Here is a 16,940-nt window from a genome sequence, read left to right on the forward strand (position 1 = left end):
GACAGGAAAAAAACTGCATTTAGAAGATCCTCGAGTGTGGTATGGCTATTCCAGGCAGCAGAGCCTTATGCAGAAGTCGAGGAGGTGGTCTGGGGTGGGAGGTGACAGTGCATATAGAGGACTCTCCTCGTGACCTCAATAGCCTGAGCACGGAGACAATGTCTCCTTCCTCAGGGCCATGATGCTTGTTGAGATGCCAGATGGCTCATCTTTCAGCAGCGGGCCAAAGACAGGGTTGAGTTGGGTGAGAGCTGCTATCAGCTGAGAGTGCCGCAAACGGGACGGGTCACCAACGTGGCGAGGTCAGCCCCCTGCAAGGACCGTTCAGGATGGACTGTGACACCAGGAGGCCGAGAAGGGCCAGGCTCGCTGGTCCCGACAAGAGGCAAGGGAAGGCCACCGTCCCCACGGTGCCAGGGTGTCACCAGCCCCTGCCTCTGGCCACACTTTGCTCCTGCCCGGAAGTGTCCCAGGCTGTTTTAACTACTGTAAGGGTTGAAATAGGGAAGTGTGAGTCCTTCTGATTTCAATCTGATCTTCTTTCTCAAGACTGTTTTGTCTATTTCAGGTCCCCTGCATTTCCATAAGAATTTTAGGATCCACTTTCCATTTCTGCAAGAAAGTCAGCTTACATTTGATAGGAAGGGCACTGAATCTGCACTTTAGTTTGGGGAGGTTTGCCATTTTAACAATATTACGTCTTCTAATTCATGAATAAGGAGAGTTTTTCCATTTATTTAGATTTTCTTTAATTTATTTCAGCAAAGTTTTGTAGTGTGTGAGTATTGGCCATTTTCTAATTGGACTGTTCTTTCTTGAGTTTTGAGAATTCTTGTATATACTGAATACAAGTCCTTTTTCAGATATGTGACTTGCAAATATTATTTCTGTCTGTGGCTTGTCTTTTCATTATCTTAACAGGGTCTTTGGAAGAACAAGAGTTTTTATATTTGATTAAGCCCAATGTCTCAATTTTTTCTTTTATGATATGTAATTTTTGAGTCTGTGCTAGTTTGAAAGTGTTGTGTACCCCAGAAAAGCAATGTCCTTTAATCCTAATTTAATATTGTAGTGTGGAAACCTTTAACTAGATTGTTCCCATGGAGATGACATGCCCAACTGTGTACGTGGCCTTTGATTAGGTGGAGATGTGACTGCACCCATTTAGGGTGGGTCTTGATTAATTTACTGGAGTTCTTTAAAAGCAGGGATATTTTGGAGAAAACACTGATGCTTCAGAGCCAACAGAGATGCAGACATTTAGCGATGTGAGGATGCTGACAGAGGGAGTACACACAGATGGAGACGTTTGGAGATGCAGAAAGAAAACATCCCCGGGGAGCTGTTTGAATCCAGAAGTCAAAGGACCAGAAGACACCAGCCATGTGTCTTCCCAGCTGACAGATGTTCCAGATGCCACTGGACTTTCTTGAGTCAAGGTATCTTTCTCTGGATGCCCTAAATTGGACATTTTTATGGCCTTAGAACTTAAACTTATAACTAATTAAATTTCCTTTTTAAAAGCTGTTTCATTTCTGATATATTGCATTCCAGCACCATTAACTGGGTCCAAATAAATCTATGCCTAATACAAGGTCACAAAGATTGCTGAAGTTTCTTTCTAGAAGTTTTATAGAATTTAAATTTATATTTCTTTCGAGTTTAAAATTTAAGTTCTAAAGCTTATTTTAAGTAATTTAAGTTTTAGGTACTACATTTAGGTCTATGACCCACCTCAGGTTGAGTTTTGTTTCTAGTGTGCAGCATGTGTCAAGATGTCTTTATTTTTAATGCAATTCTACCGAGATATATTTACCCACCATAGAAACCATCTGAAGTATACAATCACTGGCTCACGGTATCATATAGTTGTGCATACAGCTCCACGATCAAATTTAGAACATTTTCATTACTCTAGAAAGAAATAAAAATTAAAAACCATAATCTTTCTGTTTTAGTTTATAAGTTACAGAAATGTAGTATACCAAAGATGGAATAGTTTTTAAAAAGGGAATTTATTTTGTTGCAAGTTTACAGTTCTGAAGCTGTGAAGATATCCAAATTAAGTCATCCAGAGAAAGATATCGTGATGGTTAGGTTCTGGTGTTAACTTGGCCAGGTGATGTGCCCAGCTGTCTGGCCAGGCAAGCACTGGCCTGCCCAATGCTGCAAGGATATTTCGTGGCTGGTTGATAAACTAGAAAACTGGCTTATTAAATCATCAGCCAGTTGATCACAGCTGTGGCTGATTACATCTGTAATCAACTAAGGCATGTCTCCCACAACAAGATAATCCAATCAGTTGGAGGCCTTTAATGGAGAAAAAACACTCTTTCACTGCTTCTTCACCTAGCGAACCTCTCCTGTGAAGTTCATCTAGACCCTTCATCGAAGCCACCAGCTTCATAGCCTGTCCTATGGATTTTGGACTCTTCCATTCCCACAGATGCATGAGACATCTTTATAAATCTTGTGTTTACAGATCTCTCCTCTTGGTTCTGTTTCTCTAGAGAACCCTAACTAATATATCTTGGTACCGGAAGTGGTTCTTGAGAAACCGAATCTTATAAATGGGTTTTTACAATTGGTTTTCGACTCTGATTAGACTCAACGGCCCTAATGACCCTGTTTCCAGTAATCAAGATGGCACTGACAGTCCATGGGATGAGTTGGCAAGAGAGATATGCAAAATATTACCATTAGATTCTGCTAATTGTACGCTTATGCAAGGCAAGGCTCTGGGTAGTAATATTTTTGACATCTTTACAGAGTTTTGTGAAATTAAGAGGTATAATGATACTGGCTGGTTGAGCTGAAGGCTTCAAATTTGCAACTTCAGCACTGTATGAATGATGTAAAAGTTTCCATGTATGCCCCGAAAGACAATATTATTTCCTGTGTTTGCAGACTTGAGATCTATGAAAACCAGACACAAAACCTCATTGTACGAGTAGCAGACTTACAACATAAACTACAATCTCAACCTTGCAGGGTGTCTGCTGTTAAAGTAAGGGCTTTGATTGGAAAAGAATGGGATCCTGACACTTGGAGATGAGGATATATGGCTTGATAATGATGGCAATGGGGAGAGGGAATCCCTGGAATCTACTGAGCCTTTGCTAGACCTGTAATGGATGGCCCTGAGAGCTTCCAACCTCCACCCTGCCTTGAGGAAACAGCTTTCCAGCCTCTAGTCTCCCCCGAGGAGTCTTCCATACAACCTCCACCTAAAGAGATTAATCCTTCAGTGCCTGCTAAGCCTGTAACCACCTCCCCTGGGGAAACAGTTCTCACTCCTGTCTGGAACAGCTAATCCTGTTTCACCAGATGAAACTGCAATGGAATGCCCTGAGGTAACTGGCTTGAAAGACACTTCTATTTCTTTTCATGACCCACCCCCACCACCCCTCTATTCTTCAAGACCTATCTATACCTAAAGTCCCAACAAGCCCTAAGAAGTGAGGTACAAAGTGTGACCCATGAAGAGGTGTGCTATACTCCAAGAGAACTGCATGAGTTTTCCAATCTATTTAGACAGAAATCAGGGGAATATATGTGGGAATGGATATTAAGGAGGTGGAATAATGGTGGAAGGAATATAAAGTTGGATCAAGCTGAATTTATTGATATGGGCCCACTAAGCAAAGATTCTGCATTCAATGTTGTAGCTCGAGCGGTCAGAAAAGGCATTAACAGTTTGTTTGGGTGGTTGGCTAAAACATGGATCAAAAGGCGGCCAACATTACCTGAGGTTGAAATGCCAGAACTGCCCTGGTATAATGTAGATGAGGGGATCCAGAGGCTTCGAGAGATGGGAGTGTTAGAGTGGACTTATCATGGAAGACCTGCTCACATACCCCAGGAGTGTCCAAAAGACACATCTTTCACCAGAACCTTGAGAAATAAATTCATTCCATCATCCCTGAAGAACTCTGTTGTCACCCTTCTCTGTAGGTCAGATATTACTCTGGGAACTGCTGTCACTAAGCTGGAATCCTTAAACACAAGGGTGATGATTGGATCCCGAGTTGGCCAAAGTCATGTGGCAACAGTTAATCTCCACAGACAAGGTGGGTGTGGCTGTCATAACAGACAGCAGACTCAAAGCAGCAGTCAAAATAATCTGACTCATAGAGACTTGTGGTGTTGGCTAGTAGATCATGGGGCACCTAGAAGTAAAACAGATGGGTAGTCTACTAAATTTTATGAGCTGTATAAGAAGAATTCCAGGTCAAGTAAACAAAAGTCTAACTTGAATTACAAAAAAAGAGTCATCGCCCCTAATCAATTCCAAGACCTGAGACAGTTTACAGACCCAGAGCCCAGCAAATGAGGGACGTGCCGGGTACCCTCAAGGAAGGATCCTGTTACACTGCCCAAAATTGATACTGCTAACCTTTCTCCCAGCCTTCCCCTAGCAGACCTACGGACTTTTACCAGGGTGACTGCGTTGAGGAAAAGAATATGATCAGACATGTCAGGGATTATTAGACACTGGCTCAGAAGTGACACTAATTCCAGAAGACCTAACTCTGGTGTACATCAGAGTAGGGGCTTATAGAGGTCAGGTGATCAAAGGAGATTTAGCTCAGGTCCATCTCACAGTAGTTCCAATGGGTCCCTGGATCCACTGTGTGGTCATTTCCCTAGTTCCAGAATGTATAATTGGAATTGACATTCTCAGCAACTGGCAGAATCCCCACATTGGCTCTCTAACTCATGCAGTGAGGGCTATAATGGTAGGAAAGGCCAAGTGGAAGCCACTAGAACTGCCCCTACATAGCAAAATAGTGAATCAGAAGCAATACCGTATTCCTGGAGGGATTGCAGAGATTACTGCCACTCTTAAGGACTTGAAAGATGCAGGGGTGGTGATTCCCACCACATCCCCATTCAACTCTCCTATCTGGCCTATGCAGAAAACAGATGGGTCTTGGAGGATGACAGCATATTATCATAAACTTAACCAGGTGGTAACTCTAAATGCAGCTGCTGTTCCAGATGTGGTATCACTGCTTGAGAAAATAAGCACATCTCCTGGTATCTGGTATGCAGCTATTGATCTGGCAAATGCTTTTTTCTCAATAGCTGTCAGTAAGGACCACCAGAAACAGTTTGCATTCAGCCAGCAAGGCCAGCAGTATACTTTCACTGTCCTGCCTAAGGGGTATATCAATTCCCCAGTTCTATACCACAATATTGTCCACAGGGAACTTGATCATTTCCCCCGTTCACAAGACATCACCCTGGTCCATTATATTGATGACATCATGCTGATTGGACCTAGTGAGCAAGAAGTAGCAACTACTCTACACTTATTGGTAAAGCATTTGCAGGTCAGGAGTTGGGAGATAAATCCAACAAAGACGCAGGGCCTTCCACATCAGTTTATAGGTATCCAGTGGTGTGGGGAATATTGAGATAGCCCTTCTAAGGTGAAAGATAAACTGTTGCATCAGGCCCCTCCTATGACCAAAAGAGAAGCACAATGTCTAGTTGGCCTCTTTGGATTTTGGAGACAACTTATTCCTCATTTGGGTGTGCAACTCCAGTCCATTTATCAAGTGACCAGAAAAGCTGCTAGTTTTGAGTGGGGACCTGAACAAGAAGAGGTTCTGCAACATGTCCAGGCTGCTGTACAAGCTGCTCTGCTACTTGGACCATATGATCCAGCAGATTCAATGGTGCTGGAAGTGTCAGTGGCAAATAGAGATGCTGTCTGGAGCCTTTGGCAGGCCCCTATAGGAGAATCACAATGCAAACCCTTAGGATTTTGGAGCAAAGCCTTACCATCTGCTGCAGGTAACTACTCTTCTGAGAAACAGTTTTTAGTCTGTTACTGGGCCTTAGTAGAGTCTGAATGCTTAACCACGGGCCACCAAGTTACCATGAGACCCGAGTTGCCTATCATGAGCTGGTTGTTATCTGATCCACCAAGCTATAAAGTTGGGCGTGCACAGCAGCAATCCATCATAAAATGGAAATGGTATATTAGAGATAGGGCTCAAGCAGGTCCTGAAGGCACAAGTAAGCTACATGAGGAAGTGACTCAAATGTCCATTGCCCCCACTTCTGCCACATTATCTTTCTCTTTCCCAGACCAGAGCTATGGCCTCTTAGGCATTCCTTACAGTCAGTTTAATGAGGAAGAGAAAACTTGGGCCTGGTTTACAGATGGTTCTGCACAACATGCAGGGTCTACCCAGAAGTGGACAGCTGCAGCACAGCACTACAATCTTTCTGGGATGTCCTTAAAGGACAGTGGTGAGGAGAAATCCTCCCAGTGGGTGGAACTTCAAACAGTGCACATGATAGTTCATTTTGCTTGGAAGGAGAACCGGCAAGGGATGCATTTATATACTGACCCATGGGCTGCTGCTAATGGTTTGGCTGGATGGTCAAGGACCTGGAAGTAGCATGCGTTGGTTTGAAAGTATTATGTATCCCAGAAAAGCTATGCTTTAATCCTAAACAAATCTTGTGGGACAGCCATTTCTTTTAATCCCTAATCCACACTGTAGTTTAGAAATTTGATTATCTCTGCAGAGATGTGACACGCCCAATTGTGGGTTATGACCTTTTGATTATATGGAGATGTGACTCCACCCATTCTAGGTGGGTCTTGATTAGTTTACTGGAATCCTTTAAAAGAGGAAACATTTGGGAGAGAGCCAGAAATGATAGAAATGACAGACAGAATGGCAGAACCAGCAGAAATTTCAAAGCAGAGATGACACAGATGACGATACTTGGAGATTAGAGACATGAACGTTTGGAGATGCTTGGAGCCCAGCAGATGTTGCCATGAGATGTTAAGCAAGCCAGAACTTGGAGAGAATCAAAGCCAAGAGATGAAAGCCAGCCCCAGAGAAGCAAAGTGAGGAACCCCCCCAGGAATAGAGGCTGAAAGCAATGGAGCCTAGGAGCAAGGGAACAGCAGATGCCAGCCACATGACTACCCAGCTGACAACAGATGTTTCTGACGTATCAGCCTTCCGTGAATTAAGGTATCTATCATTGGATGCTTTAGTTTTGACAATTTTATAGGCTTAGAAATGAAAACCTGTAACTTATTAAATTCCCCTTTATAAAAGCCATTCCATTTCTGGTATATTGCATTCCAGCAGCTTGCAAAACTAATAAAGAACATGATTGGAAAATTGGTGACAAAGAGGTTTGGGGAAGAGGTATGTGGATAGACTTTTCTGAGGTAAAAACATGAAGGTATTTGTGTCCCATGTGAATGCTCACCAGAGGATGACTTCAGCAGAGGGAGGTTCTAATAATCAAGTGGATAAGAAGACCTATGCTGTGGATATAAGTCAGCCTCTTTCCTGAGCCACTCCTGTCACAGCCCAGTGGGCTCATGGACAAAGTGTTCACGGTGGTAGGGATGGAGGTTACGCATGGGCTCAGCAGCATGGTCTTCCACTCACCAAGGCCAATCTGGGTACGGCCACTGCTGAGTGCACAATCTGCCAGTGGCAGAGACCCACACTCAGTTCCCAGTAGGGCACCATTCCCCAAGATGATCAGCCTGCTACCTGGCAGCAGGTTGATGACATTGGAACACTTCCATCATGTAAAGGGCAGCAATTTGTTCTAACTAGAACAGACACATACTCTGGATATGGGTTTGCCTTCCCCGCATGCAATGTTTCTGCAAAAACTGCCATCTGGGGCGGGCCATGGTGGCTCAGCAGGTAAGAATGCTTACCTGCCATGCCCGAGGACCCGGGTTCGGTTCCCGGTGCCTGCCCATGTAAAAAAAAAAAAACTGCCATCTGAGGACTTATGGAATGCTGTCTCCACCATCACGGTATTCCACATAGCATCACTTCTGGAGTAACCCACTTCCCAGCAAACGAAGTGTGGGGATGGGCACATGCTCATGGAATTCTCTGATCTTACCTTATTACTTATCATTCAGAGGCATCTGGGCTCATAGAATGGTGGAATGGCCCTTTGGAGACCCAATTATGGTGCCAACTAGGTGGCAATACCTTGCAGGTCGGGGCCAATGTTCTCAAACGGACTGTGTGTGCTCTGAATCAGTGTCCACTCTATGGTGCTGTTTCTCCCATAGCCAGGATCCAGAAATCAGGAAGTGGAAATGGGTGTGGCATCACTCGCTATCACCCCTAGTGATCCACTAGAAAAAATTTTGCTCTGCTAGCCTACAGATCTTAGTTCCAAAAGTAGGAGTGCCTCTACCAGGAGACACAACAATGATTCCATTGAACAGGAAATTAAGACTGCCATCTGGCCACTTTGGACCTCTCATGTCATTGAATCAACAGGCACAAAAGGGGATTACTGTACTTTCTGGGGTGACTGATCCTGACTATCAAGGGGAAGCAGGAGTACAACTACAATGGAAGTAAAGAAGAGTTTTCCTGAAATACAGGTGTCTCTTAGTACTACCATGCCCTGTGAGTAAATGGAGTCAATGGAAAACTGCAACATCCCAATCCAGGCAGGACTACCAATGGCCCAGAAACTTCAGGAATGAACGTCTGGGTCATCCCACCTTGCCAAGAACCATGGCCAGCTGAAATGCATGCTGACGGTAAAGGGAACATGGAATGGGGAGTGGAAGCAGGTAGTGATAAATATGAATTCTGACCACATAACCAGTTACAGAAACAAGGACTGCGATGGGATTGTTTTGTTATGAATTTGTATCTGTACAAAAGCAAATATTTTGTTTTCCTCTTATCATATGACATAAGTTGTATTGTTCACACCATAGTAGTTAAGTCATAGGCTATGAACTTTAAGAGCGAATGTTGCCTAAGGACCTGCACCCGATCCTGCAGAGATGTAGTGCGTTTCCAGTTGTATGCAGGACAGGTGAGTATTGTTAGGCGAAACATATGTCTGTTGATGTGTTCTATTTGGAAATTAAGTGTGCTTCAAGGTGATGTGTATAGCTGCCAAGTTGACAAGGGGTGGACTCTGATGGTTAGGGTCTGGTGTCACCTTGGTCAGCTGATATGCCCAGTTGTCTGGTCTGGCAAGCACTAGCCTGACCATTGCTGCAAGCATATCTCACAGCTAGCTGATAACTTGGAAGGCTGGTATGTTAAGTCATCAGTCAGTTGATTGCATTTGTGGCTGATTACATCTGTGATAAGCTAAGGCATGTCTCCCACAAGGAGATAATCCAATCAGATGGAGAGTGTTAAAGAAGACAGACTTTTCACTGTTTCTCCAGCCAGTTGAGTCGCTCCTGTGGAGTTCGGCCAGAACCTTCAGCTGCCAGCTTCACAGCATGCTCTACAGATTTGGGACTCTTCCATTCCCACAACTGTATGAGACACCTTTATAAATCCCATATTTACAGATCTCTCCTATTGGTTCTGTTTCTCTAGAGAACCCTAATACAGATATCTCAAGTCCAAAGAAAGGGCCGATGAAGCTCAGGGTTTCTCTCTCAGCTGGGAGGGCACATGGCAACATCTGGTAGCTTTCTCTTTTCATGTCATAAGGCTTCCCCTGGGGTATCCTTCTTCTGCATCTCCAGAGGTCTCTGGCTGTGTGGGCTTTGATGTTTCTGGGTTTTTATCCAAAATGGTTCCCTGTTAAAGGGCTCTAGGAAGCAACCCTACCTTGAATACGTGCAGACACATCTCCATGGAAAACATCTAATCAAAAGCTACCACCCACAGTTGGGCGGGTCACATATCCACGGAAACAATCAAAGAGATCCCGCCCAGCAAAATTGAATGACAATTAAAGGACACGGCCTTTCTGGGGTACATGACAGTTTCAAACCAGCACGGCTCCCATACTGCTTATCCCCCTATATTATTGACCCATAGAACTGGTGAGGTACATTTGTCACCATTGATGAAGCAGTATTAAAATATTACCGTCAACTATAGTCCACAGTTTGCAACAGGTACATTTTCTTCCTATTAACTCCTCTATTATTAACTCCTTTAGTTCATGAGAGAACTTCTTTATATTGCACAGTTAATCATGGGCATCGTCCACCACAAGATACACTGTGCTATACATTCCATGTTTTAACCTCTAGCTTTCCTTCTGGTGGCATACATGACTCTAAACTTCCCCTTCCCACCCTACTCACACACCATTCAGCTCTATTAAGTATTCTTGCAATAACATGCTGCCGGTCACTTCTGCCCATTTCCAAACGTCTAAGTTTACCCTAGTTAAACATTCTGCACATATTAAGCAACCTCTCCCCATTGTCTAGCCTCATTGTATCTCCTGGTAACCTATATTCTGGATTATATGTCTATGAGTTTACATATTATAATTATTTCATATTAGTGAGATTATATAATATTTGTCCTTTTGTGTCTGGCTTATTTCACTTAACAGAGTTCCTCAAGGCTCATCCATGTTGTCACATACTTCAGAACTTCATTCCTTCTTACTGCTGAACAATATTCCATCGTGTATACCATATGTTGTTTATCCACTCACCGGTTGATGGACACTTTTTTCCATCCTTTGTCAACTGTGAATAACGCCACGATGAACACTGATGTGTAAATGTGTGTTGACGTCCCTGCTTTCAGATCTTTCGGGTATATCCCCAGTAGCAGGACTGACCGGTCACAGGGCAACTCCGTACTTAGCCTCCCAAGGAACTGCCAAACCATCCTCCACAGCGGCTGCACCATTCTACAGTCCTACCAGTAGTGAACAAATGTTCCTATTTTACCACATCTTCCCCAGCACCTGTAGTTTCCTGTTTAATAGCAGCCATTCGTAGGTGTGAGATAAAATCACATTGTGGTTTTGATTTGCATTTCCCTATCAGCTAGTGAAGCTGAGCATCTTTTCACGTGTTTTTTGGACATTCGTATTTCCTCTTTGGAAAATGTCTATGTTTTTTGCCCATTTAAAAATTGGTATGTTTGTCTTTTTATTGGTATAGGATTTCATTATATACAGGATATCAAAGCCTTATCAGATATGTGGTTTTGAAAATATTTTCTACCACTGAATTGGTTGCCTTTTCACCCTTTTGACAAAGTCCTTTGAAGCACAGAAGTATTCAATTTTGAGGAGTTCCCATTTACCTATTTTTTTCTTTTGTTGCTTGTGCTTTGGATGTAAAGTCTAAGAAGCATCTTGAAGATGTTTCTCTACATTTTCTCCTAGGAGTTTTTTGGTACTCATGCTTATATTTAGGCTTTTGATCCATTGTGAGCTAATTTTTTAATAGGGTGTGTGACAGGGGTCCTCTTACATCTCTATGATATGGATATCCAGTTCTCCTGACAACATTTATTAAAAACACTGTTCTGTACCAGTTGAGTGGTCTTGGGAGCCTAACCAAAATCAATAGGATAAGTTTAACATCCCTTTCCAGCACAAAGAAGTTAAACTGGTCATTGCCCAGATATTCCTGAAGATTGAGAGACTGAGCAAATAAGAGGGAGGAGTTGCAACTGAGAAGTTAGGATTTGACAAATGGTTATGACTACTGTCTCATTATATAGATATTTCTTTTTAGTTTCTAGTGTTTTGGATTAGCTGGAAGGAAATACCTGAAATTGCTGAACTGTAACCCAGTAGCCTTGATTTTTGATAGTGATTGTTTAACTATATAGCTTTTATCGTGTGACTGTGTGATTGCAAAAACTTGTGACTGACACTCCCTTTATCCAGTGTATAGGTAAATGAGAAATAAAATAAAGAGGAAAAATTTTTCTTTCAGAGCCAAGTCCTACCTCCCACCCAGTGTCAGAATGAAAGGGAGAAATGCCCCTCCAATCTTTCCTTCAGGTGGGGTGATGCCTATTCCTGCCAAGCAGGAGTGAACGGCACCATTTAGTTCAGCCACGCGGCCCTCCTATGCCAAGGTGACCAAGTGCTTGCTCTCTTGAATAGCTCAGGGCCAGTGGCGAAAGGGAGAGAAAGAAGCATTGCAACTTCCAGCACGAAAAATTATATTGCCTTCCTTGGGCTGCAAATTACATGTCTATTTTGTTAGCATGAGACAGATGAATATTTTTACATACACAGGTTCCCAGCTAAAATCAGAATGATATTGATGTCCTGTGGTCAGTATTATTGAAACTACAGAGCAATAAACATTATGAGTCAATTAATGTCTTTAAAAATCAATAAGGGACTATATCTGAACTATCAATAAAATTCCATTGATAAATACATCTATTGTTATGCCAGTACCATGCTGTTTTGACCACTGTGGCTTTATAATGTGATTTAAAGTCAGGAAATGTGATACCTCCCAGTTCATTCTTCATTTTCAAGATGTTTTTGGCTATTGGAGGTCCCTTACCCTTCAAAATAAATAGGATAATTAGTGTCTCCATTTCTGCAAAATAGTCTGTTGGAATTCTGATTGGAATTACATTGAACCGTAGATCAATCCAGGTGGAACTGACACCTTAACAACATCTAGCCTTCCCATCCACGATCGCGGAACGTCTCGCCATTCGTTTACATCTTCTTTTATTTCTTTTAGCAAGGTTCTGTAATTTTCTGGGTACAAATCCTTTACATCTTGGTTAAGTTTATTTCTAGATACTTGATGGAGCAAGGCAACTGATGCGTATACTAATCTGTACAAATACACATCTATAAATACTTCTCTCTCTCTCTGTGCTTGTATCTATATTCGCTAAACAGGAGCTTGTGTGGACACGTGGCGACTGCTTCCAGCACTGTCACGACCACATGAGCTGACACTGTTTCAGGGCTTAAACTTAAACTACTTCTGCACTGTGAGCTCAGAACTTGGGGACTGTGCTGGTTTGAAGCTGTTATGTACCCCAGAAAAGTCCATGTTCTGTTAACTCATCCCTGGGGGGGAGGGGGGCAGACAGGTTGTGGGTGGGAACTTTCGATTAGGGTGTTTCCATGGAGATGTGACCCTCCCAATTCAAGGTGGGTCTTAAGCCTTTACTGAGTCCCTTTATGAGGATAAAAGGCAGAAAAAGCCAAGAGAACTGAGAAAAACACTCAGGGAAGTTTAGAGAGGGCTTAGAGAAATGATCCCCAGAGAGGGCTTAGAGAGAAAAGCCCCAGAGATGCTAAGGGAGGACCCACAGGAGCTCAGAGAGGAGCCATGGGAACCAGGGGCAGAGGGCAGCCAGAGCTGGGAGGGGAGGACAGCAGACACTGCCACATGTCTTCCCATATGACAGGGGAGCCCCAAAGCCACCTTTCCTCAGAGAAGATACCACCCTGTTGATGCCTTAATTGGGACATTTTCATGGACTTAGGACTGGAAATTTGTAACCTAATAAAACCCCACTGTCAAGGCCAGCCCATTTCGGGCACACTGCGTTCCAGCAGCTTTAGAAATCCAAAACAGGAAGTCATTTTTCTCTAACTTCATTATTAAGAAATGACTTTCAAAGTTATGCAGACTCCCTGTAGAAAATGTAGAGACTAGAAGAACATCAGAGGAAGAAATTTAAGGGTCTGCGGTCACCGCACCCGGCCTCACAAGGAGGTGTGCGCAGAGGAGACTCAGGTCACCGGGCCGCATGCCCAGGGGTCATGGCCGCTCACTCACCTCCTCTGACACTTTAAACCTCCGCAGCAGTGCCACGACCTTCTGCTTGAAGTTTTGTTGCTGCAAGTGAAGAAGGACACAGCGTCAGGCGTGAGTGGTCCTGTCCCTGGGACACACGCGGCCAGGCAGGGGCGGGTGTAGCTCCACATGCCACAATGCTTAGGGATGCCAGCGACCCCCAGAGGCTGCATTGTGGGGGCGTTTCCTACGGCATCTGAAGCCACCCACTGTGGTCAGGCTGAGACAGAGTCAGGGGACACCAAAGGGAGCCAGGGTGGGTGGGGGTTCTCGGGAGGCTCGCAGAGAACATCTAGGCCCTGCCGCTCCTGGGCCCCCAGACTGCAGAGCCCTGGCCCACCCCAAGCAAGGCCCCCATAACCCACTTCCCTTTGGCCCTCGGGCCCTAGAACTGAGGCTGCAGCTGGGCAGCTGGTGCTGCGGCAGGAAGGGGCTGCACTCATGGTGGCAGAGCACACACAGCAGAGCTCTGAAGCGCTGCCTGCGCCCCAGCCCCCTCCCAATGCAAGGCGCCAAGGGGGGGCAACCCACAGCCCCTCACCAGCATGAGGCCTCCAGGGCTGGATGGCCACCACCCCAGGGGCTCTGCAGAGCCAGACTCGGGGCCTGTTTGCCAGCCCTGGGACACAAACGCCTCTCCCTGGCTGTGGGCTCTGCCCTGTCACTCCTGCCACCCACTACCCTGGCCTCCGTGGGGGGAGGCCATGCAGCAGGACCAGAGCACCCTGTGCTCCCCATGTGGGGCCGTCCCGAGCAGGTCCAGGTAGGATGCTTGCTGCTTGGGCTCCCAGGACTAACTGCGGGCCATGCCTTGGAGCCACAGCAAACCTGGGAGCCTGACCTGTACTAGCTCCCAAGGCTGAGCTAATGGTAGTGCCCCTAGGGGCTGCCTGCAACCCCCAGAGACCCAGGGGGCTGCACACACACACACACACACACACACACACACACACACACACACACACACACACACACACACACACGCACAGCCCTCTGGGACAGCTCGTGCCCATCCCCCAAGCCCCCCACCCCAGGACAGCCCGGGCCCCAACCTCCCAGACCCCTGTGTTAGTAAAACCAGTTTCCACCGACCCTGGCCATGGACGTCGCTCTTACTAGCGATCGCCGCTGCTTCTTGGGCTTTGCCACATCAAAGTCATCCTCGTCCAAATCCTGCAGAGACATGGTACCTGAGGCCCCACCCACAGCAGCTGGGGCTCCTCCACTATCTCCCAAAGGCATCCCAACAGGAGGTGCTGTGGGACCAGGAGAAGGCTCGGGGGGGCCGGGGGGCAGGGCTGGTGTTCTGGGGCAGGGTCCAAAGTTGGAAGTCACTGTGTCTCCCCTCAGGTTACCTGCCCCACCTTTGCCCCCAGGGTAACCTGCCCCCACCCCATCAGGTCACCTGCCCCCACCCCCATCAGGTCACAGGCCCCCACCCTCAACTCTCTGGGTCACCTGTCCCCGCCCCCACCCCACCCTCAGGTTATCTGTCCCTGCCCCCCCGGGTTACCTGCCCCTGCACGGCATCGTCACTGGCCTCCTGCTCAGAGGAGAAGCTCTCATACTCTTCCTCGGAGTAGTTGTCTGTGGAACCAGTCAAGAAAAGGGAGGGCACCTTGGGGTTCCACCCCGCGGGCAATGAGGCAGAGATGGGAACTGGGGGCTCCCCTTGGAGTTGAGGAAGCAGCTGAGAGCTGCACAGGAAGGACCCCACCCCCGGGGGACGGGAGAGTGGCTGGGCCATGGGGAGGGGGAAGGGGGAGAAGTGGGGGAGCGGGTGGCAAGGAGGGGCTGAAATACCCTGGCCAGTGATGGTCACTCTCCAGCCCTCCGCCCATCCTGTGGCACCCCAGCCGTGTCATGTCCCCTCCTCCGTCCTGGCTCACCACCCCGGCCCCTCTGGCTCAGGACCAGCAGGCACCCACAGGCATGGCACCTCAGACTGCTCCCAAGCCGGGCACAGCACTGCCCAGTCTACCTCCTTAACCGGACCCTCGGGGTCTCTCCGAACCAACTGCTTCTAGAACAGTGCCATGAGCTGACTGTCCGGCCTCACCCCAGCACCTACTCACCCGCGGACTTGGCCTTGGGGCCGGCCTGCATGGCACTGTCCTCGTGATCGATGGGCTGGCTGGACAGTGAGAAGATCCAAATCTCCGCCACCTTCACGGTGGCCTCCTTGAGGCTGCTGCACAGACTCAGCACCTGGCCGCCCTCGGGGGGGTGCTGCATCACCTGGGGGTGGACAGGAGGGCGTCAGTGGCCCCTGGGACACTCGCCTGGGGACCTCACTACCTGCCCACAGTGTGGGCTTTTGGGGGGAACCTCCCCTTCCTGGCAGGGACAAGGGCCAGCATCTGGCAGGACACTTACGGGAAGAGGGCAGGGGCCTGAGCAGGGGGCCAGGGCCAGGCACAGCTGCAGTCTGGAGGACAGTGGACAGGAGGGTCCCCACAGAGCAAACCCAGCAGGACCCAGGCCTCCCTGACCCGCCCGTGAGTGGAGGCAGCCCTGGGTTTCAGCAGCTGCAAACAGCACCTGAAGTCAGGCTGGGCCCAGCCGGGGGCTACTGGGCACAATACCCATGCCCACGGGATTCCCACGCCAAGCCCATGAGGGTCTAGGGGCCTGCAGCCATCTTAGCAGGTGTCAACACCAAACAGGCCTGGCCCTCGGGAGCCCCCCTGCCATCTCTAAGGTGGGAGGTTCCCAATGCTGAGAGGGCAGCACAGGGTACCCCACGTGCTACAGACCAAATGGACACACACAGGACAGACACACTTGGACACAAAGGACAGACACATTCACAAGGAGGTACTCAGGACAGACGGACGTACCCAGTGGGACACACCCAGGACAGATACACGCAGATGGAGGCACCTAGGATAGATGCACACGGTGGCAGTGCCCAGGACAGATACACACATGGATGGCAGCGCCCAGGACAGACACACATGGATGGCAACACCCAGGCTGGACGCACACAGCAGGAGTGCCCAAGACTGACATGATGGACAGCCCCCGGGACAGATGCAGAGGGTGGGGGCACCTGGGACGGATACACACAGATGGCAGCACCTGGAATCGACAACCGTGTCCACCCTGCCCAGCTCTGCTGCACACCTGTCTGAGACAGCTCATCAATTCATCTTCACATATGGATTTTAACAACCATGTCAGGAACAGTCACGGACTGAGCTCCACATTTTAGAAGCTGTCTTTTGGGGTCATTTGGTTGGTAGATCCAGACATTGGGATTTTATGAACCAGGTCTTTTTTAAATTTCTGGGGCTGAGGTATAATGGTGTCAATTCCTTAATCAGTCAAATCAGAAAATAAATTTTTTTTATTTTAACCCTCACCTCTGCCATCATTTGAAACACAAAAT

At 47.0% G+C, this 16,940-nt stretch overlaps 1 protein-coding gene across 5 annotated transcripts in view; it reads right to left on the reverse strand.

Moving 5' to 3' along the window:
- Positions 1-16,940, reverse strand: part of PACS2 (phosphofurin acidic cluster sorting protein 2) — a 78,776-nt gene that overhangs the window by 14,811 nt on the left and 47,025 nt on the right. For 3 of the 5 annotated variants that reach the window (XM_077128361.1, XM_077128359.1, XM_077128362.1), the window contains exons 5-8: positions 15,625-15,787; positions 15,063-15,136; positions 14,642-14,722; positions 13,532-13,591 (exon numbers count right to left, since the gene is read on the reverse strand). In XM_077128361.1, the coding sequence (XP_076984476.1) occupies positions 13,532-13,591; positions 14,642-14,722; positions 15,063-15,136; positions 15,625-15,787 (378 nt within the window). The remainder of the gene's footprint in view (positions 1-13,531; positions 13,592-14,641; positions 14,723-15,062; positions 15,137-15,624; positions 15,788-16,940) is intronic. The other 2 variants (XM_077128363.1, XM_077128360.1) reach the window with 1 other exon arrangement.

This window comes from Tamandua tetradactyla, chromosome 14 (genome assembly GCF_023851605.1).
Source record: "Tamandua tetradactyla isolate mTamTet1 chromosome 14, mTamTet1.pri, whole genome shotgun sequence".
NCBI lineage: Eukaryota > Metazoa > Chordata > Mammalia > Pilosa > Myrmecophagidae > Tamandua > Tamandua tetradactyla.